We start from the raw sequence: 20,408 nt of genomic DNA, 5'->3' as shown, positions 1-20,408 counted from the left end.
AACTTGAGCTCTTCCTCCAAACAGGGCCAAGGTCGACAGAAACCAGGCAGGGAGGGAACTGTGCTATTTGAGTGGGAAAGGCGCAAGGTCTTGCGGCATTTTGCCTTTGTTTGACTCAGATATTCCTTAGAGCACTTGATTTTCGTCCTGGAGATAACTTTTCTTCCAGTATGAGATATTACAAACTGAGTTGTTGAAGAAAAGTTTATTCTATAGCACAGTTTATTTCCTTTTTTAAATATTCCAAAGTAAAGTTAGTCTTTGTCCTTTTAAGAAATATTTGATATTTCCGGGCTTTTGGTAGAAGTTGAGCTATAACGTGTTGGCAGCCCTGGGAGGGACCCCTGATCTCTTAAAGCCCAGCCTGTCCTTGAATCCTGCACCCCAAAGACGCGCCATGTGCTGGAGAGAGCGGTGGAAGGAGCAGCTGGCGGAGCCGGTGGGAGCTGGGCGCCTCCTTTCCACAGCAGTGGGAGGAACAGGCCGCACGTCTGGGACTGAGGCCGCAGGGCCACGTCCAGCTCTGTCCCTTAGGGAGCAGTCACCATGAACGAGCCCAGCTGCAAGAGCTCAGGGCGGCAGATGCTCTAAATTCTGGGAGTCCCTCAGAACCCCCCTGGTGTGTGCCCGGCCAGAAAGCATTTGTGTCTGAGTCATAGCTGCGCGGATTTCTCATTTGTTTTGTCAGCGACTGATGCGCTAAAAGGGACCCAGGGCAGGAAAGCTCGGTGCTCACATCTGGGCCAGGGATTCCCCGACCTGCCCACACTTAGACCCAAACCGGAGCCTTGAAAACCTCCAACTTGGCCTGACCCTCCGGCACCATTAATCCTGGAAGCTCCAGGTGATTCTGCCCACGGCCAAGTGGAGAATCTCAGCTTTAAGTCACACCTGCTCCTCAGGTAACCAGTGGGTTTGCTGATGGCGCCTCAGGCCTCACGTGTGACAACCATAGAGAAAGGGATTGCAGGGGCCCCACCGGCCAAGGGAAACCGGCTGCTTCACGTGCGTTCAGCTAAAACAGAGGCCGCGGTTTTACTCAAGCAGCTGTCAAACCTTAGCCTGCGTCAGAGTCCCCAGGGCGAGCTAACACCGGCCTGCTGCACCGCACCGGGGTTTCCTGCTCCCGGAGCCGGGGGCCGGGCTCTGTATCTGACAAGCTCCGGGGTGATGCCGCCGCCGCCGGTCCAAGAGGGACCCCACTCAGAGAACTGCGGCCCAAAGAGTGGGGGATAGAATAAAAATGAAAATCATGGAAAGTTTATCTTACATTCAATAGAAACGCAGGCTGCAGGTGTCATCAGTTCTCAGGACAAACCACGCATGAGTTGAGCGTGTGTGTGACCAAGGTGAGAGGACGGCAGGAGGGGGCAGCCGGGCCCACGCCCCACGTCCTTGTGGCTGAGACGAACTCGCAGCCCACACGGTTGTGATGGGCCCGAATGTGCCCGCAGGGGGAACGTGCCCACAGGGACGGCAGCAGGGACCACACGTCTCCCACGGGGCCCAGTGAGAAGCGGGAGGCCCCCGCTGACGGCTGAGAACACAGGTGTCAGCCCCCGGGACTAAACCACACCCTGGCAGAGGGACACCCCTGCCTCGAGCCTTGAGGATCAATCTTCCTGCTCCCCCAAACTCGGAGCCCCCTCTTTAGGCTGAAGCCTCCACCAAACTGGAGACAGGCTGCCCTGCGTCCTCTCTGTGACGAGGCCTTGTCCTTGGGCTGTGTCCTCAGCCTGCCCTAGCCAGTCTTAGCAAGAATCCTGCTAAGTCACCCCAGCCTTGACATCAGGTCAAGTGGCACAGCCCCCTCCTGCCGTCCCTGTCTGCGTCCTTGGTCTGCCTCCAGCGAGATCCCCTCCCCCCGCCTCAGCTGTCAGTCCCCAGCTGGTCTGAGCCAAGTTCAGGTAGGAATGGATAAAACCTGTCTTGCCTTTAACTAGCGCCGGCGGCCTGCCCGGACCCACGCTCCTTCCGGTGTGCGTGGAGGCGAAATCCACACGCTGACGTACCCTGTTTCCCAGCCCAGGTGGCCTGGAATCCACACGTTTCTGTGCTTTGTGGGGGGCCTCCCCCCAGGGCTGCTTGCAAAGACTCCAAACAGAAGAGGTCCCCAGGCCTCCGCAGCGCCTACGCCTCTGCTCGAGCTTTGGAAACCTGCTGGCAGGAGACTGCCCTGGCCACCCTGCCTCGTCCTGCAGGGCAGGGGCCTCTGGGGGGCCAGCCTGGCTGCCTGGGGCTTAGCCCTCCCTTGGCACCGGGTGCCACGGGCAAGGACACGTCTGGGCAGGAGGATTGCAGGCCACTCCCTGCCAGGAACTCAGCAGTAGGACACCAGGCAGGGCCCCAGGAACACAGGGAGGAGGGAAGGGAGCCAGGAGTCCCTGCTCCCGCTGTCTGCAAGATCCCTGTGGAGGAACGCCATCCTGCAGTTTTATCTAATGTTGGGTAATGTCCCCGTCCCCAGGATTTGCCTTCCAAGTTCGTTCAGCTGGGAGGAAGCAAGTCCAAGATGAGCTCGTTCAGCTGTCCCTGCCCCCACCCCCATGTGGGCTGTGACCATCGTATCCTCATGTCCTCGGCCGGCCGGTGGCCCTGGTGGGGAGGACCGAAGCCAGCCACCCATGACTCCACTCTGGATCTGTTTCCCAGTTGGGGAGATGAAAGCAAGCCCAGCTAACGGCCATCATCGAAACCCCATGGGGTTCAGACTGAGTCCAGTTCGTGACGCATGAAGATCCAAGCATCGAGACAACAAGGAAGAAGGGAAGTTTTAATACGACAGATGTCGGGAGAACGGGAGAAGCTGCCTCAAAGGTAGATCACAGGCTTTTAAAGCAGGGTCCACGTTCCTTGGGGCACGTCGCGTGGTGTGAGGAACAGGGGGCTAGTGCACGGGGGCAGGTCATGGGGACGGCGTCCTGGCTTGGTAGGTCTGCCCAGGGGCCTTCAGAATCTCCGCTCCTTTGCCTTGCAGAAAATCCGCCATTTCCGGGAAACAAGTCAAAAGGTCAAGTATAAAAGTTAAGGGAGAGTGTATATGGGGGTCATTGAAATTTATTCGATGGGGGCAGGTGGCAGCCTGAGGTCTCCTCTGTGACAATGTGTCCGGTGTGTCCCTATTGAAGGCGAGCTGTGCTCCTGGGAAATGTGGGTCCTTCTTTGTCGTGTTTGCTCCAGTAGGACCTTGGTGTGACGTGAGAGCAACTGGGAAGTGACTTTCTCCACGTCCCTCATAAGTGTTTCCTTCAACGCCTGGCAGGGCCTGGTGCTGCAGTTTGTGGGCCAAGGGGCACCTCTCCAACCCCCTCCCATGCCCCCCACTTCTCCACTAGATGCTTGATCCTCGGAGTCCCCGGGCTCTTCCCTGACGAAGCACATTCGGGTGGAAGCTGGGCCAGCTGACACCTTAGTCTAGTCTGAAACTGTTCCTCAGAGCAGTGACCGGGCTCCAGGAGAGAAAGGTTCCAGGCCAAGGGAGTTTGGAAAATGCTGGTGAGCTGGTCAGACCCCTTCCCAGCAGGCCTGCCCAGAGCCTTTGTCCTTTCGGTGGTATTTCGAAGGCCTGCTGTGGCCAGGCTCAGAGCCGGGTTCTGCGGTGACAATGCCGATGAGGAGGGAGGGGCCCTAGGAGTGGGGGGAGGCAGACGTACCCAGCACTGACTGCGTGACGGACTCACCACAGCTGCCGTGCGAGCTGCACAGGCGCTCGATGGGGGGACAGACGGAGCCTGCAGGGAGACGCTCCCCTCGGAACGAGAGGCAGGCGGGGCCCTAAGGGTGAGTCGGAGTCAGCTGTGGCGTGTGGAGGATTCTAGGCCAGGCGGGAAGAGCCGATAGTCAGCAGGTATCTTAGAGGAGCTGACCGAGGCCAGGGTGGGCCTGGGAGAGAGGGTGCCAGGCAGGGGCCAAGTCTTACTGGGCCATGGAGCGTGTTTGCATTTTACCCTAAAAGTGACAGGAGGCCGTTCGTGGGTTTTAAGCAGGGCACTGACGCCTCTTTGCAGGTGGAAAGAGGTGTTGGGGGGCTTGGGTGGGGCCCGGTGCAGTCCAAAGGGCTCGCGAAGTGCGGAGCCTGCCCCTGGTTAGCACTCAGAAGATGGCAGCCCTGACTCTTAGGCCAACATGGGCACTTGCCAGCCGCTCTGGAACCGGAAATGCCCTGTGACCCCCTAACCCCCATGGCTGGGGGGCACTTGTCCCCAGATGTGTGGCTGAGGAAGCTGCCCATCTCCAGAGGGGCCTGTGCGACTAGTTCAAGTGGCAAACAGAGCTGGGACTTGGGGGCACTCCTGAGTCCTGCCCAAGAGCCCCTGGCGTCTGGGAGCTCCGGGGTGATGCACTGCGCAGAGCCGGAAGTAGCGGTTTGGTGGTACTGACCTCGCGCCTGAGTGTTAGGGCGGGACGGGAGCTGACTCTGCAGAGGACGCGCCCTGGAGGGTGCAGAAAGCCCGTTCCCACCCCCCTGCCCGCAGCTCCTGGAGAGCCCCAGGCTGCCCGGCCACGCCGCCTCCCTCCCACGTCCCTCTGGGCCTGGGCAGTGGTGTCCCTCCAGTGCCACTGTTAGGTTTCATCAATAATGCTGCTATGAGCCGTTGAGTGTATTTTTGTTTCTCCTTGGTACATACCTAAGGGTGGAATTGCTAGTCACATGGTAGCTCTGTGCGTCACCTTTGAGGAACCGCCAAACTGTCTCCCAAAGTGGCTGCAGCATTTACGATCTTACCAGCCATGGACAAGGGTTCCGATTTCTCCACGTCCTTGCCAACACTTGCTATGTTCTGTCTATTTTAGCCATTCTAGCAGGGATGAAGTGGGGGGAAGTGGTGTGGTACAATATACATAACATAAAAGTTACCGGTTTAGCCATTTTTATGTGTACAATTCAGTGGCATTAAGTATATTCACCTTGTCATGCAACTATCACCACCATCCATCCCAGAAGCCCTTTCATCTTGCAAAGCTCAAAGCCTGTGCCCAAAGACTAACTCCCGTTCCCCGTCCAGCCCCAGCAACCTCTGTTCTACTTTCTGTCTGTGGATTTCACTGCTCTGCTACCTCATGTAAGTTCATCGCAGTTTTTTTGTTTGTTTTTTTTTTCATTTCAGCATATTATGGGGGTACAGATGTTTAGGTGATGTATGTTGCCCTTGCCTCCCCACTCCCCCCCAAGTCCGAGTTTCAAGTGTGCCCATCCCTTGGATGGTGCAGTTCATTGCAGTTTTGATTTGCATTTTCCTAATGGCGAATGATACCGAGCATCTTTTCAGGTGCTTCTCGCTCATTTGTATAACTTTCCTAAAGGAATGTCTGCATCCTTTACCCACGTTTAAATGAGGTTGTTTTTATTATTGCATTGAAATTAGTCCCTTATCAGAGACATGATTTGTAAATATTTTCTCCCATCCTATGGGTTGTCTTTGCTCTTTCTTAGAGTGCCATTTGAAACACAAAAGTTTTTAATTTTTTTTTTTTTTTTTTTGAGACAGGGCCTCACTCTGACACCCAGGCTGGACTACATGGCCCAATCACAGTTCGCTGCACCCTTGAGCTCCTGGGCTCAAACGATCCTCCCGCCTTGGCCTCCCCAGCAGCTGGGACTACAGGCCAATGTCACTACACACAGCTAATTTTTTAAATTTTTTGTAGAGACAGGGTTTCCGTATGTTGCCCAGGCTGGTCTTGAACTCCTGGCCTCAAACAATCCTCCTGTCTCAGCCTCCCAAAGTGCTGGGATTACGGTGAGCTGCCATGCTCAGCCAAAAGTTTTTAATTCTGATGAAATTAAATTTAGGTATTTTTTCTTTGGTCACTTATGCTTTTGGTATCATATGTAAGAAACCATTGCCTCGCCTGAGGTCACGAAGATCTCCTGTGTTTTCTCCTAAGAGTTGTATAGTTTTAGCTGTTACGTTTTGTTAATCTGTTTTGAGTTTGTTTTTGTAGACGGTATGAGGTGAGGGCCCAACTTCACTCTGTTGCATGTGGGTATTCAATTGTCCCAATACTGTTTGTTGAAAAGTCTGTTCTTTCCTCCACTGAAGTGTCTTGGCACCCTCGTCTAAAATCAATTGCCCATAAATGCAGGTCTGTTCTATTGATCTGTGTGTCCGCCCTCGTGCTAGCGGCACTTGATCTTGACGACTAACTTTACAGCAAATTTGAAATCAGGCAGTGCGAGTCCTCCAGCTTCGCTCTTTTCCAAGACTGTTTTGGTGACTCTTGGTCCCTGGCATTTCCATGTGAATTTGAGGATGGGCTTTTCCATTTGCAAAAAAGCCAGCTGAGATTTTGATAGGGATTGTGTGGAATCCATAGATAAATTTGAGGAGGATTGTCATCTTAACAATGTTAGGTCTTCTAACCCATGAGCACAGAGGACTACCCATTAATTTAGGTCATCTTTAATTTCTTTCAATGATGTTTTGAAACTTTCAGTGTACAAGTCTTGTACTTTTTTTTGCACTTTTATAAAAATTTATTCCTAAGTATTTTATTCTTTTTGATGTTATAAATGAAGTTATTTTGATATTGTAATGGGAATTGTTTTCTAAATTTCATCATCAGGTTCATCGCTAGTGTATAGAAATAGAATTAATTTTCGCATGTCAATCTTGTATACTGCAAACTTGCTGACCTCTTTTATTAGCCCTACCAGTTATTTTATGGACTTTTTTAGGCTTTTCTACATACGAGATCACATCATTGTGAATAGAGGTAGTTTTACCTCTTCCTTTCCAATTTCAATGCCTCTTCTTTTCTTTTTCTTGCCTCATTTTGGAGGCTAAAAACTCCAGCAGGGCAACGAAGAGTAGAAGCAGTGTGAGTGGACTTGCTGTCTTGCTCTGACCTGGGGGAGGGCCGAGTACTGGGAGAGTGCCTCGGGAACGGAGAATTCCCCCTTCCTCCGCATCGCTGCATCCCGGGTTCCAGAAGACAGAGGGGAAATCCTGAGAGAGGCAGAAAGCAGGTGATCCCAGGGGGAAGCTCAGAGATACAGGAAGAAAATGAATATGGTGAATATGGGGGGAATCTAATGAATATTCACTCACCTACCAACTGCTTAACCGTGACAATAACTTACTAATCATGATAAGGTTTTAGGACTCAAATTCATGGCAGCAGTGGCATGTGACTTGGAAAAGAAGTAAATAGGTCACAGTGCCCGGGAAGAAGAGAAGCAACACGTCACTGCAGCAAGCGGGTGTGTCGTAATCTCCACGCACCTCAGAGAGAGACACAGAGAATGTGTCTAGGGGTGAGGGGACGCTTTTCCTTTCCCCTGAAAGTTTGCCGAAAGATCAACTCACAATTACGGCAGATTAGTCAGGGGAAGAGGTTTTATTTTCCGTGTGCAGGGGACAATCATGGAGTCGTTACCCAATATCCCCATGAGGTCCAGAAATTTTTATCTCCTCCTTTTGGGGGTGGGGACGAGGAGTACAGGTAACTCTGTTTAGGGGCAGTAAATGGCTGCTGGGGAGGATGAAGGGATGGGGGGAAGACTGACTTGTAAATGATTCTTTGCAAATTAACTAACCTGAGACAGGTGTTATATTTAAAATGATTTGGGCCAGGTGTGGTTGTGTGTTTTCCATCTTCTTTCCTGCAATATGGTGAGACAACAGGGAGGGGGAGGGATTGCTGTTTCGATGGGTCCGTCTGGTTTGTGCAGAGGGAGAGGCCCTGCCAAGGCCTGTTGATCTCTGGGGCCTTTAATTCAAAACACACTTTATTCCAAGGAGTCATATTTTGGGGTAAAAGTTCCTGAGCTGCTTCAGTGTAATAGCCAAGCTAATCACAGCACGGGGGTATGAATTCGTAAAAATTACTTAATCCAGAAGACAGCAGGAAAGGAAAGGAAAGATTGAGCGGGCAAGACAAATAGGGAAAAATAAGACAATAGATTTAAATTCAACATATCAGGAATTACAGAAACGGAAGTGGACTACATGTTCCGATTAAAAGGCAAAGAGTGTTCAACTGAGATTAAATTATCTTAAACTGATGTTACCGAAAATTCGGTGCTTGTCCACGAGGCCAAATCAGAAGAATGAGGACGAGTGTTTGGGGGATGAGGAAGGAGAGTTTACTTTGCTGGCAAAGGAGGAAGAATGGTAGACCTCTCCTCTTAAAATCCTAATTTCCTGAGCATAAGCAGAGACAGAGCTTTTAAAGGAAGGGTTCTCAGCTTCAGGCAATTACTGAGTTAACTATTCTAACCGTCCCATCTCTGTCAAAGCCAAGCCTGTGGACTCCGCCAGCCACCCACCTGGGGGCTAGTGCCTCCACCTGGAAGAGAACAAGATGCCCTGTCCCTGCTCCTCCTCACCAGGGCCTGAGGCAGGGGTGTGGGCTTCAGTCCTCAAAAAAAAGAGTCCAGCCGGGCGCGGTGGCTCACACCTGTAATCCCAGCATTCTGGGAGGCCGAGGCGGGCGGATCGCTTGAGCTCAGGAGTTCGGGACCAGCCTGAGGAAGAGCGAGACCCCGTCTCTACTAAAAAAAAAATGGAAAGAAATTAATTGGACAACTAAAAATATATAGAAAAAATTAGCCGGGCATAGTGGCGCATGCCTGTAGTCCCAGCTACTTGGGAGGCTGAGGGAGGAGGATCGCTTGAGCCCAGGAGTTTGAGGTTGCTGTGAGCTAGCCGGGCGACAGAGTGAGACTCTGTCTCAAAAAAAAAAAAGAAAAAAAAAGTGGGGGAAGCTTCAAAAAGAAAACATTCTTGCCTTTTTTTTTTTTTTTTCTTTTCAGACCCTTCCCTGTTACACTAAGAGCCTTTCACTGTGGGGGACCATGGGTTGGCTACTCACTTGCACACTGGTTAGTGGGGTCCCAAGGAGAAAGTTCTGGAAGCCCCAGGTGCCCTGAGGAGACCTCCAGAAGTTCTGTGGCAGTTGGAGCCCCTCAAGGGAAGGGAGCCATTTCCTTTCCTGGCTTGGGAGAGGGCTGCCCGTCGGTTCTGTGTTTTCGACTGGAGTAGCCAGTCGCCGTAAGCTGTGAGCAGCCTTTAACCATTTAGGGGGCCAGAGGACAAGTTGGGGGGCCTCCAGAAGACAGAGGTGGGGACCCAGGCCTGGCCGACAGCAGCTCCCCCCATCACCGCCAAAGTGGCTCTGCGCCTCACTAGGAGCCGGTCGGTGTCGGCGTGGGAAGCCTAGTGGTGCCCACGGCGAGGGTGGAGGAAGATTTCTCACACGGAGATTAAGAAATATCAGAGTAGGCCGGGCCCGGTGGCTCACGCCTGTAATCCTAGCACTCTGGGAGGCCGAGGCGGGGGGATCGCTCAAGGTCAGGAGTTTGGGACCAGCCTGAACAAGAGACCCCGTCTCTACTAAAAATAGAAAGAAATTATCTGGACAACTAAAAATATATGTAGAAAAAATTAGCTGGGCATGGTGGCGCATGCCTGTAGTCCCAGCTACTTGGGAGGCTGAGGCAGGAGGATGGCTTGAGCCCAGGAGTTTGAGGTTGCTGTGAGCTAGGCTGACGCCACGGCACTCACTCTAGCCAGGGCAACAGAGCCAGACTCTGTCTCAAAAAAAAAAAAAAGAAAAAAGAAATATCAAAGTAAAAAAGTTCATTTTATCCTTCTTAGAGGAGAGAGAACGAGAAGAGGGGGAAAGAGAAGAGGAAGAAAGAGGGCAGGGAGATGGGTGGCAGTCCAAAGAAAGAGGCGGTGGGGGGGCCGGGTGGCCAGCAGCGAGGCCACATGGCTCGCTGATTTTATGGGGACGAAGAAAAAGTGATTGTTGTCAGCAGCAGCTGCGGGGTGATTAGTAATTAGCAGGCAGTCACGAGAAGTCAGGTTGTCCTTGTTTCTCTGTCCTGGAGACTTTGTTATTGCTGAGCCATAGTCAGGCTCATGTAGGGATGTGATTCTGCCCCTGAGACGTGGTTTTGGGCAGGCAACTGAGGCCTGGAGTTGGTCCCCTGCTGTCCATCCCAGCTTCTCAGGAAGACCTCGAGGCCACGTTGTGCTCTTGCGGTCAGGGCTGGGGTTCTCCTAGCGGGCCGTGAGAGGTTCATGACCGGGGGGTCTGCAGCTTGAGCCCTAGGTGGGGGCCTCGTGGCAGAGCAGGGCAAAAGTTGGGGTACACTCCAGCTGGGGTGAAGACAGGGAGAGCGTGTTGAACCTCACACCCCGCGCTTTGGGCTGCTTCCTTCCCTGTGTTTTGATGTGTTCTAGGGGGGCCGTGTCTCTTCCCCTGCGCCCCCTTCCCCCACCTAGCGACAGTCACTTCCTTTTCTCTCTTCTCTCTCGCGTCCATGTCTGTGTTTCCCATCCATGAACTTTGCGGTCACAACTGGTGTGACTCCCCACAGTGGGCAGGGACACCGTCTTTCTCCTCCCCGCCCGCAACCCGTCCACAGCTAAGAGCTTTATGGTCACAATGAGCCCTTTCTCCTGGCGTCGGTGGCAGAGATTTCACACGGTTCCCGGGACGGGCGGGACACAGAGAAGCCCAGGTTTCGCATCTGTGTCTCTGTTCACCGACAGACGGCCGCGGCGTGAAAAGAGCCAGGGCGAGGATCATGGACGCCAGACTAGAATACCTGGAGGCAGTTGCTTCCCTCATCCTCAAGTTCAAGCCGGACAAGTGGAGCAAACTGATTGGAGCGGAAGAGAACATGGCCTTGCTCACGGAATTCTTCGAGAAGCCGGACGTCTCGGTGCTGGTGCTGACGCTTAGCCCCGCTGGCGTGATCGTGCCCTGCCTGGGCTTCCCGGAGTCCCTCAAGTCCAAAGGGGTTTACTTCCTCAAGACAGAGCCCGAGGCCGTGAGCAAGACCAACTACAAGGCGTGTCTCCTCTACGGGGACATAAGCCCCGCGCCCGTGGACCAGCTGATCGTGGTGGTGGAGGAGGTGCGTCCGGGCCGGCCGGGGCCGGAGTGGGGGTCTAGAGCCCAGGGGAAGTCGTCGTCGTTTCTCAGACTCTCAGTGAGTGGCCTGGAGCCCTACGGCTCGGAGTGAGGTCCGCGGGCCCGCAGTGGCAGCACCGCCTGGGAGCTGTTGGCAATGCCGGTGCTCAGGCCGCGCCCGCCCTGGCCTGCCGAGACAGACCTGCGTTCTAACAAGGCCCCAGGCGATGCCTGTGCTGCTGAGGTCTGAGAAGCCCCGTCCTCAGAACTGCCCTACGGTTGCCGCCCACGGCCTCGGAAGGTGTGGGCTATCTGAGCACTAGCAGATGGGTTTCCCCAACTTGGGGACTTTGAGTTTAAAAAAGGGGAAAACGGGTGCCATTTTCTGCATCCCTCCGCTCTCCTGCCTCCTCCCCAGTGTCACTCTCAGTGGGTGCGATGGGGAGGGGGTGTCACATTTTGGGGAGTCAGAGTTCTCAAGTCAGAGGTCCTCAGCCTTCCCAGCCACTACTCTCCTCGTCGGCGGAGTAGCACCCTGGTCCCCACCGTGCGACAGATGTTTATGTCCTCGCAGTTCTGGAGGCCGGAGTCCACGGTGGAGGTGTCGGCTGGGGTGATTTGGTTGGTTTTCTCCTTGGCTCGTAGATGGCTGTCTCTTCCCTGTGACCTCACGTGGTTATCCTTCTGTGTGTGTCTGTGTCCTGATCTCCTCTCCTTGCAAAGACACAGTCATGTTGGATTAGGGCCCAGCACAGTGACCTCGTTTTAACTTAATCACCTCTTTGAAGACCCTGTTTTCAAATGCAGTCGCATTCTCAGCTGCTGGGGCTTAGGACCGAGCACGGGGTCTGCGAGAACACGGTCTAACCCGTCACGGCAGCAGGGCGTGGGTGCTGTGGTTGCAAGTGTCGGGGTCCCCCTTCTTGGAGGTGGCTCTGCCACTACAAAGACCTGGGAGCTGGGCTGTCATTGTTGCTCTAAACACTTTGACTGAGTAGAAGGACTGGTTTTCCCAGGATTCCAGACACCAGGGTCTTCCAAATTTCCCCGGGGACTTGGGTCCTCGGGCCGCCGAGCAGGTGAGGCCCGGGCAGAGCTACAGGCGTGTCTCCTTCTAGGTCCTCTACTCTCTGCTAAACCAGAGCGAGAACCTGGAGGGATGGCCCCGGGTGGTGTCAGAAGACATCGTGAAGCAAGTCCACAGGCTGAAGAACGAGATGTTTGTGACGGGCGGCAAGATCAAGGGGAAAACCCTGCTGCCCATCCCCGAGCACCTGGGCAGCCTGGACGGCACGCTGGAGTCCATGGAGAGGTGGGCGCCGGCTGCAGGATGTGGGGGTGGGGGACAGGGGCCCGGCCCGCCCCGCCACAACCGACGAGCTGTTCCGCTGCAAACCGCCTTCGTGCTTTAAAGCTAACGAAGCACAAAAGGGCAGGGCGGTGCCTAGACGGTGCCAGGTCCGAGGTGGATGGTACCAGGGCGGGAAAGGAGCAGGCGCCGGTGTCCACGGTATCCCAGCTCTGGCCCTCGAGGGCCCCTCCCCTGATCCCGCCTGCATACGGCCCTGTCGCCACACGGCACGTAAAAGGTGTCACGCTGTGGACGTGGCCAGGACACAGGACACTCAGCTTTAAGGTGTGGGTGCTGAGGGGCCGTGAGCAGGGGTGGAGGGGACCTCCAGCTGGCAGGTGCGTGTCTACACAGAGGCTGTGGCGTCTCAGAGGCCCTGGGAACCCCGGGAGACCCCGAGATGTCCCTTTGCGCCTGCCGTGCCACCACTGGCAACCGCCCTTGGGTGTGAGACTCTTGAAAGATCCCCTACACTCACATCTGGGGGCGACTGCTCCTGGGGGCCCACGTAGGCGGGCCCTCTGCCGACAGCCCACTCCGCCCCAGCACCATGAGAACTGCCCGGAGGAGCCGTCCTGAATGGGGCTTTTTCCGGGGTCCTTCCTCTTCCTCTTCTGCGGAGGCGCAGCCTCCAGGCCCTGGCATCTCTGACCACACCTGTCTCTGCTCTGGGTCTCTTCCCAGCTGGAGGCTTGGGAAATTGCTCAGCCTCCCTCGGTGGCCAGGAGGCACCAAGGACATTAGCCCAGACCTCGTGCCGCTGCCGGTGGTTTGGGGCCTGTCGGGGGAGGGACGGTTGCCTCCGGCGGGGGCAGCACTGGGTGGAACCCGCGGCCGAGTGGCCACGAGAGCAGCTGCCCCACCCTCTTCTCGGCAGGCTCCCCTCCTCGCTGGACAACTCTCTCCTGCACTCCATCGAGACCGTCATCATCGACTGGTCCCACCAGATCCGGGACGTGCTAAGCAAGGACTCGGCCCAGGCCTTGCTGGACGGGCTGCACCCGCTGCCCCGAGTCGAGTTCGAGTTCTGGGACGCCCGGCTGACGAACCTCAAGTGCATCCACGAGCAGGTGGGGTCTCTTCCCCGCCGCTCGCCCAGCCGCAGCCGCATCCCGGGCTCGGCCTCGTGGCGCTGCGCACCCGGGAGCACTGTGTAGATGCCTCAGCCGCGGCCAGCCGCGAGGTCGGGCTGGCCTGGTGTGAGGGTCCACGAGCCCAGCGAAAGGCAGACCTTCTCTCCTCCTAGCTAAACAGACCCAAAGTGAACAAGATAGTCGAGATCCTGGAAAAAGCCAAAAGCTGCTACTGGCCAGCCCTGCAGAACGTGTACACGAACGTCACTGAGGGTGAGCTTGTGTCACCTGCGCATGTCCCCGGGGAGCTGTCGGTGCCTCCTGGCAGGGGTGGGGGCGGCAGGTGTTCGCCTTCCCTGTGAGCGGCTTCCCTGGCACCCCTGTCTCCTGAGAATGGTCCTGTCCCTGGAAGGAGCAGGTCTAGATGTGCGCAGAGCCGCGTGGCACCTTTTCCGCCAGCATGCCGCTCGTGTGCTGACGAGCCCTGTGCTTGCCACGTGCAGGGCTGAAGGAGGTGGAGGACGTCGTGCTCTATTTGAAGCCCCTGCAGGTGCTGTTGGAGGAGATGGAGCAGGCCGACTTCACGCAGGTACGTGGGGAAAGGTCACTCTCTGGCGGGGGGAGGGGGGGTCTCATGTCTCGAGGGTGCAGAGGGCTGTGGGCTTCCTGGCTGTCATCAGGCCACGTCGCCTCTCCCCTCCCCGGGGGACCCTCTCCTGGAGGCCCCGCCAGAGCCGTGGGAAGGGGAGGGCTGAGACGTCATGACGAGGCGCCCGGCCCGTCTCTCCCCAGCTCCCCACCTTCATCGCCAAGGTGCTGGACACCATCGGCTTCATCTGGGCCACCTCGGAGCACTACAACACGCCCTCCAGGATCATCGTCATCCTGCAGGAGTTCTGCAACCAGATCATCGAGATGGTAGCCCTCCCCAGCCCGCCCCGCTGGGTCCTCGCCCCTTCCCGTTGTTTCCGCTGCCCGCGTCCCCCCCGCGGTGTCAGCACAGGTGTTGTCCGGCACCGAGCTGGGGTCGAGGTCTCCTGGTGACGACTTAGAGTTTTCCTAGGACCTGGGCAGCGCCCACCGTGCCCCACACGGGGAGGGAGGAGAAAGGGAAGAGGGGACAGAGCAGGAGACTCTGCGCCAAGAGACCCAGTGCCCCAAGATGCAGCCGGGAGCTTTGTGGGGTTTACCCGGCCCTGCCCCTCACCGCCCCATCTCCCTCTGCAGAGACGTCCTTGGCTGCTTCCCCCTCACACGCACCCGTTAGCCGGCCACCAGCAGGCTACCTAAGTGTGTTAAAGTCTTGCTTGTGGCCCCGTCTGCAGGACCAGAGGGCACTGTGGGTCCCCTGTCTCTGGAGGGCTCCCGATCACCTGTGATCCAAATCCGCATCTGCTGCAGCCTTGGCATGGGACGGGGCGCAAGAAAGGGTTGCAGCTCAGGCCCCCCCAAAAACATCCCAGCAGTTGGCAGATAGATGGGGCCACGTGCCCAAGGACAGTTGATGTGTCAGAAGAACAGGTCACAGGGCCCCACAGTGGATGGTTGTGCGTCAGGCCGACGGCCTACAGACGGTGCGCCTGTCATCACCCGCAATGGCTTGTGGGAGCTTGGGGGTGTCTGTCTGCCCTTTTGCCAGACTCGAACCTTCCTGAGCCCAGAGGAGGTGCTGAAGGGCCTGCAGGGTGAGATCGAGGAGGTCCTGCTGGGCATCTCCCTGTCGGTGACCGTGCTCAGGGAGCTGCACCGCGCCTACGACTTCTGCTGCACCAACATGAAGCTGTTCTTCAAGGTGCGTCCTGACCCGCAGAGCAAAAGTCACAGCGAAAACAGGGCCAAGTTTATGTTGTCCCCAACATTTTAATAAGTGGGAGTATTTGACGCAAACATGGCCTTTTCTCTCTCCTCTCTCTCCCCTAAAAGGACAAGGAGCCCGTGCCCTGGGAATTCCCTTCATCCCTGGCATTTTCCAGAATGAACTCCTTCTTCCACCGCATCCAGACCATCGAGGTAAAAGCAAAATCTGGTTCCTCTTCACGTGCACTCCCCAGCCTGCTCCCGCTTAGGGTGTTGCATCTGCCATCCTCATCCCCGTCAGAACCGTCTGCACGCGGGGAGAGTGGAGTCTGGCGCAGACGTCCGGTGTTACAGGACGCTGTGTCCTCGGGGCAGCCGCCTCCCAGCCGGAGCTGTCAGCTCAGAACGAAAGTGACCCACTTTGATTACTTGCCCCCATCCCGTGCCTTCTGTAGCCAGCAGGTTAACGATGAGTTGAAGCCTGGGGGCCAAGGGCAGAGCTACTTAGTAGGACTCAATTATCACCAACGAAGACTTGGAAGACCCCTGTATGAGCGCCACGTGGATACACAGAGCGACATTTGGCAACTTAAAACTTAAAGATGGTTCCAGATGGTTTTCTCTGGGGAGAAGTGAGAGGGCAGGCGAGATAGTTTTGCTTTTTGTTTCTTCTGCGTGTGGTAGGATGTGACTTTTTTAACTTTGTGCACATATAACTCACATCATGAAAAGGGGGGGGTCATCCTGGGGCCGCTGAGCGCTGATTTTAGGATGGACGCTGTTCGCCGTGGCTCGGGAAAGGCCCCGTCTGGTCCTCACCTGTATCTTCTGGGAGGCAGAGGAGGGAGGCCCACTCAGGACTCCGAAATTTCCATCGCAGAGTCTGTATTCACGCCTGAAATCTCCCAGACTGAGGACTCGGAGGGTCACAGTTGAGTTTCTGGCCAAGTCGCCGTCGGTTCCTACATTATAGATTCTGAGTCAGGATGAAGTTCCTGGGCAAGGGGAGACTTTGAAGGGGAAAAATGGCTTCACTGTCCACTCCTGCCAAGCGGGCTGTGCCGGCTCTGCCAGCTTGGCTGACCTTGTCCGCTCGTTGGGCAGAAGGGTCCGAGAGCTCCCGACACGCCATGCCTGTGCTTTCCTTGGGTTTGCTGTGGTCTCATGGCTTGGGACGGCCAGACCCCGCCCCGGCCTCAGTCTCTGCTTAGGGAGTGACGCCAGCCCCATAGGAGCATCTTCAGTTCCAAACGCCACCTGGCGCTGTGCTTGGCACATGGAGGGACGCAGAAGCAGCACAAGCCCCTTGTCTCGGGCGGTCTGGGAGATCCTGTTTGGGAAACAAGAACCGCACACAGAATCCACCACCGGGAGGAGCCCGATTGGGAGCGAAAGCAAACGGGCGGCACAGACGAGCTTCCCGCAGGGAAAGCGGAAGTCGCGCGAGCCTCGCCTGGAGGAAATAGAACTTGCACACGTGGGATCAGCCAGGCGTCCTGGCACCTGCAGGGGGCTCGTGGTGTGGGGTGATCTTCCAGGAGGCAGAGGGGGTAAAGCTTAGGGAGAGCGTCAGGAACCTCCCAGCACCTCTCCCACTGCTCCCTGCTGGGGAAACGGGGAGCCCTGTACAGCACGACGCGTCGGGAGATGCCTCTCGGCCGGTGCAGGGTCGGGCGGCCCCAGCCTTCTCCTCGCCAGACCCTCCTCGTCTGTAAGTCAGAGCTCATGCGTGGAACCCCAGGGGACGGAACACCCGTTTAAAGAGCATCAACACAGATGGAGGGTGTATCCTCCCACGGTCACGTCTCCTAGGGGTACTTTGCTCCCGGCTCCTCTTGGCTGGGGTCAGAGCTCATTTTATAACTGGATCCTTGAGTTTGGTTACAAAGATAAGGGCCGGGCACAGTGGCTCACGCCTGAAATCCCAGCACTTAGGGAGGCCAAGGCGGGAGGATCGCTTGAGGCCAGGAGTTTGAGACCAGCATGGGCAACATAACAAGACCCCGTCTCTACAAAAAATAGAAAAAGGAGCTGGGTGCAGTGGTGCACGCCTGTAGTCCCAGCTGCTCAGGAGGCTGAGGCGGGAGGATCGCTTGAGCCCAGGGGTGCAAGGTTGCAGTGAGCTGTGCTGATCCCCCTGCGCTCCAGCCTGGGCGACAGATGCGACCCTGTCTCAAAAAGAAAAGAATTGACTAAGTGTATTACTTGTTCCGTCGACTAGGATCTTTATAAAACAGCGATCGAGTTTTTGAAGCTGGAGAAGATCGAGCTGGGGGGAGTGAAGGGCAACATCCTGGGGAACCTGGTGACGCAGATCTACGAGGAGGTCTTCGAGCTGGTGAAGGTTTTTGCCGAGTGCAAATATGATCCCTTGGATCCTGGAGACTCGGTAAGTCCCGGCACGGGCCGGCGGACACATGCCCCAGGAGCAGGGAGACACACGGAGGAAGCCTGTGACGGGCAGTCCCTGTGCTCTGACAGCTGCACGCAGAGCAGTCCCCAGGGCAGGAAGCACGTTCCGCCGAGACGTGGCCGCAGAGAGCGCGCTTGACCTGCTTTGTATGCCGACGACAAGGTTGACGTTTTCATTTACTTTTAGAGTTTTGACTCCGATTATGCTGATTTTGAGACCAAAATTCAAGATCTGGACAGGAGGCTGGCCACCATATTTGGCCAAGCGTTTGATGACTGCAGCTCCATCGAGTCCTCTGCAAAGGTAAGTGCACGCCGGGGACCCGGGCTGGCTTCGAGCTCATCACGGCAGCGCCGGGTTCGTGCCGAGCGGGACCCTCGAGGCCATCTCATCAGACGTCTTTCCTAAGAGGCGAGGAGTGGCCTGGAGAGGACAGGGCCTTCCCTGCCTCGGTGCCATCACAGCGAGCACCTGGAGTAGCGTCTGATGGCTTTTATTGCCACAGCTTAGAGGAAGAGGAGAACGTGATTGTGGTGACAATTGCTTTAGTTACTTGACTGGTCCTCGTGCTCACTAGGAAGAAAGGTGTCTGCTTATTCTCATTTGATTCAATTTCCCACTGCTTAGAAGGAGCAAAAGTTACAGAGAGACAAAGTTGCCATGAAAATAAAACGCGTACACGTTCCGACCCGCTGAGCCGAATTTACAGTATCTTATGACAGATCGCCACAGACTAGGCGGCTCAGACAGTGATGTCAGCCAGTGATGTAAACCGGTGCTCACATCGCTGTTGTTCTGGTCTCTGTCGTAACTCTGAGCCTCTGTCCCAGCTCGTACCCATTAGGAGGCGTGTAGGTATTCATCCCGCATGAGATGAGGCCGTGCTTTCTGTATCCGTGCATTATTGACTTTCAGCTACCCTGGGAATTGTTCAGCCATTCTCTCTTTCTCTCTCCGGTTGTCTCTGTTCTTTCCTTCTAGGATTTCCATTGGATCTGGCCGGCAGCACCGCAGACCCACCTTCTCAGTCCGTCCTCCGTGTCTCTTAGTCTCATGGTTCCCATCTCCCCAGTCTCTGCTCCGTGAATTCTGAGTAATCTCTTCAGCTCTAATTTCCAGTTGGATAATTCTCTCTTTTGCTGTGTCTAGTTGGCCGTGTAACCCATCCATTGAGCTTATCATTTCTAAAAGTTCTATGGGGTTCTTTTTCCACGCATCGCTGGCATTTCTCAATAACCCCTTGTTGCTTACTCACTTTTTTATTCCAGCTCGAATCTTCAGAAGCGTTTTACACATGACCCTTTTATATTTTCTAGCTGATAATTCCATCACTGATTTTAAGAAGTCCTTGGGCATGGGACCACAAACCATTCTGCAATTTAGAGGTGCCCTTGAGAAAGGCTCCCTTCTCTATCTGGTCTGAACTTCTTGCTTAGGAGTGGTTATTTAAAATTCCGCCACCACATTCAGATTTTCTTATGATCTTTCATTCAGATGGAACTTAAGAGTGATTGAGCTCAACCCTCTTCCCAGCACAGGGCTCCCCCTGCACCCCGTTCCTCCACTATCCTCCCCGAGAGAACACGGGCATGAGGCAGAGCACAAGTGAGTGTGAGCATGCATGCGAATGTGAGTGCAAGCGTGAGTGTGAGTGTGTGAGCGTGCGTGTGAGCATGAGTGTGGGCGTATGTGTGAGCGTGAGCACGAGCAGGTGTGTGAGTGTGCATGTGCGTGTGCGTGAGTGTGCATGTGAGCCAGCAGCGTCACAGAGAAGCTCTTGCCAGGGCCTCGCCAGATGGCTCTTTTTTTTTTTTTTTTTTTACCCCGATTCACATCTGCTGCCGCCGTCTCACAAAGCCCGTGTTTTCTAAAGGGGAGACGAACCCTTTCCACCTCCTAATCCACGTGGACGGAGAGCCCGTCCAGGCCGGGGGTCATTCCACACGACCCCCGCGTGTCCCACCCACAGACAACTGACCTCTGGGATTTCTGGCCGCCCCGCCCCACCCACCCTTTATTTCTGGCCTCGGGTTCCAATCCCGGGGACCATCTGTGTGTGCCCGGTATGTGTTCGGGGAGCCTGCACGCAGGTGACGTGAGGCCGTCACTGGTTGAGTAGACATGCTGGTTCTTGGATTTTCGCATGTTTTGAACGATTGTAGTCATAGTCTCATCGGGTAACTCAGGGCCTGGGCGTTTGTGCCAACACGTCCGCGGCGCAGACTCGCGGCCCAGGCTGCCCAGGGCCGGCTGGCGGCTGCCCCGGCTCCCCCGTGCTTTGGAGCTGCAATCCTCCCGCGTGCAGTCACCGTTTGAACTGGACCGTTAGGCGGGTTTGGTACATGTAGGTTCACGCGACCCTCCACAGTCCACTGTAGAACGTTCCCCTGTTCCCAGCCCCCCGTTTCCTGCCCACCTCGAGGTGATCGGTGACCTTCCTGTCTCTGTAGATTTGCCAAGTCTTGTATCACTTTTTCAAAACACGTTGAAATTTTTGAAAATCTCGCCAACATTTAAAACTTGAGAAAGTTTCACATCAAAGTGGGGGTTTCCACCTTCTCTTGGCAAAGCAGATCCGGCCGTCCTGGGCACACGGTCCCTCGTGGCGGCCCGCGCTGGAGCGGAGCCGCTGCTGTCCCGGCAGGCAGAGCATGGGGAGGAAGACGGTGCCTCTGCCATCCTGGGCCCGGTGATGGGGGCTGCACAAGTCTGTCCTTTCTCCTGTTAATCTGGCAACGTGTGTACACGCATATGGTTCACACAAAAGAAGCGGCTCTCTGAGCAGCTAGAGATTGGGGTTCATTGCCAGATTAGCAGGGGAAAGGAAGGGGGAGAAAGGGCTTCTGTGGAAAAATGAGTGGCCTGTTATGAAGGAAAGGCAAGTGGACTTTTAGGAGAACAAAGT

The 20,408-nt window shown here is 55.6% G+C and overlaps 1 protein-coding gene across 1 annotated transcript in view; it reads left to right on the top strand.

The window, feature by feature from the left end:
- Nucleotides 1-10,636: 10,636 nt before the first annotated feature.
- The window catches only part of DNAH17 (dynein, axonemal, heavy chain 17), a 118,607-nt gene continuing 108,835 nt past the window's right edge, over nt 10,637-20,408 (top strand). The window contains exons 1-10 of the mRNA XM_012661317.1: nt 10,637-10,873; nt 11,988-12,181; nt 13,098-13,290; nt 13,467-13,566; nt 13,797-13,882; nt 14,086-14,211; nt 14,933-15,085; nt 15,217-15,303; nt 17,312-17,479; nt 17,690-17,806. Of these exons, the coding sequence (XP_012516771.1) occupies nt 10,637-10,873; nt 11,988-12,181; nt 13,098-13,290; nt 13,467-13,566; nt 13,797-13,882; nt 14,086-14,211; nt 14,933-15,085; nt 15,217-15,303; nt 17,312-17,479; nt 17,690-17,806 (1,461 nt within the window). The remainder of the gene's footprint in view (nt 10,874-11,987; nt 12,182-13,097; nt 13,291-13,466; nt 13,567-13,796; nt 13,883-14,085; nt 14,212-14,932; nt 15,086-15,216; nt 15,304-17,311; nt 17,480-17,689; nt 17,807-20,408) is intronic.

Source organism: Propithecus coquereli, unplaced genomic scaffold, assembly GCF_000956105.1.
Source record: "Propithecus coquereli isolate 6110/MARCELLA unplaced genomic scaffold, Pcoq_1.0 Scaffold706, whole genome shotgun sequence".
In the NCBI taxonomy this organism is placed as follows: domain Eukaryota; kingdom Metazoa; phylum Chordata; class Mammalia; order Primates; family Indriidae; genus Propithecus; species Propithecus coquereli.
This window is presented reverse-complemented; position numbering and strand designations above follow the sequence as displayed.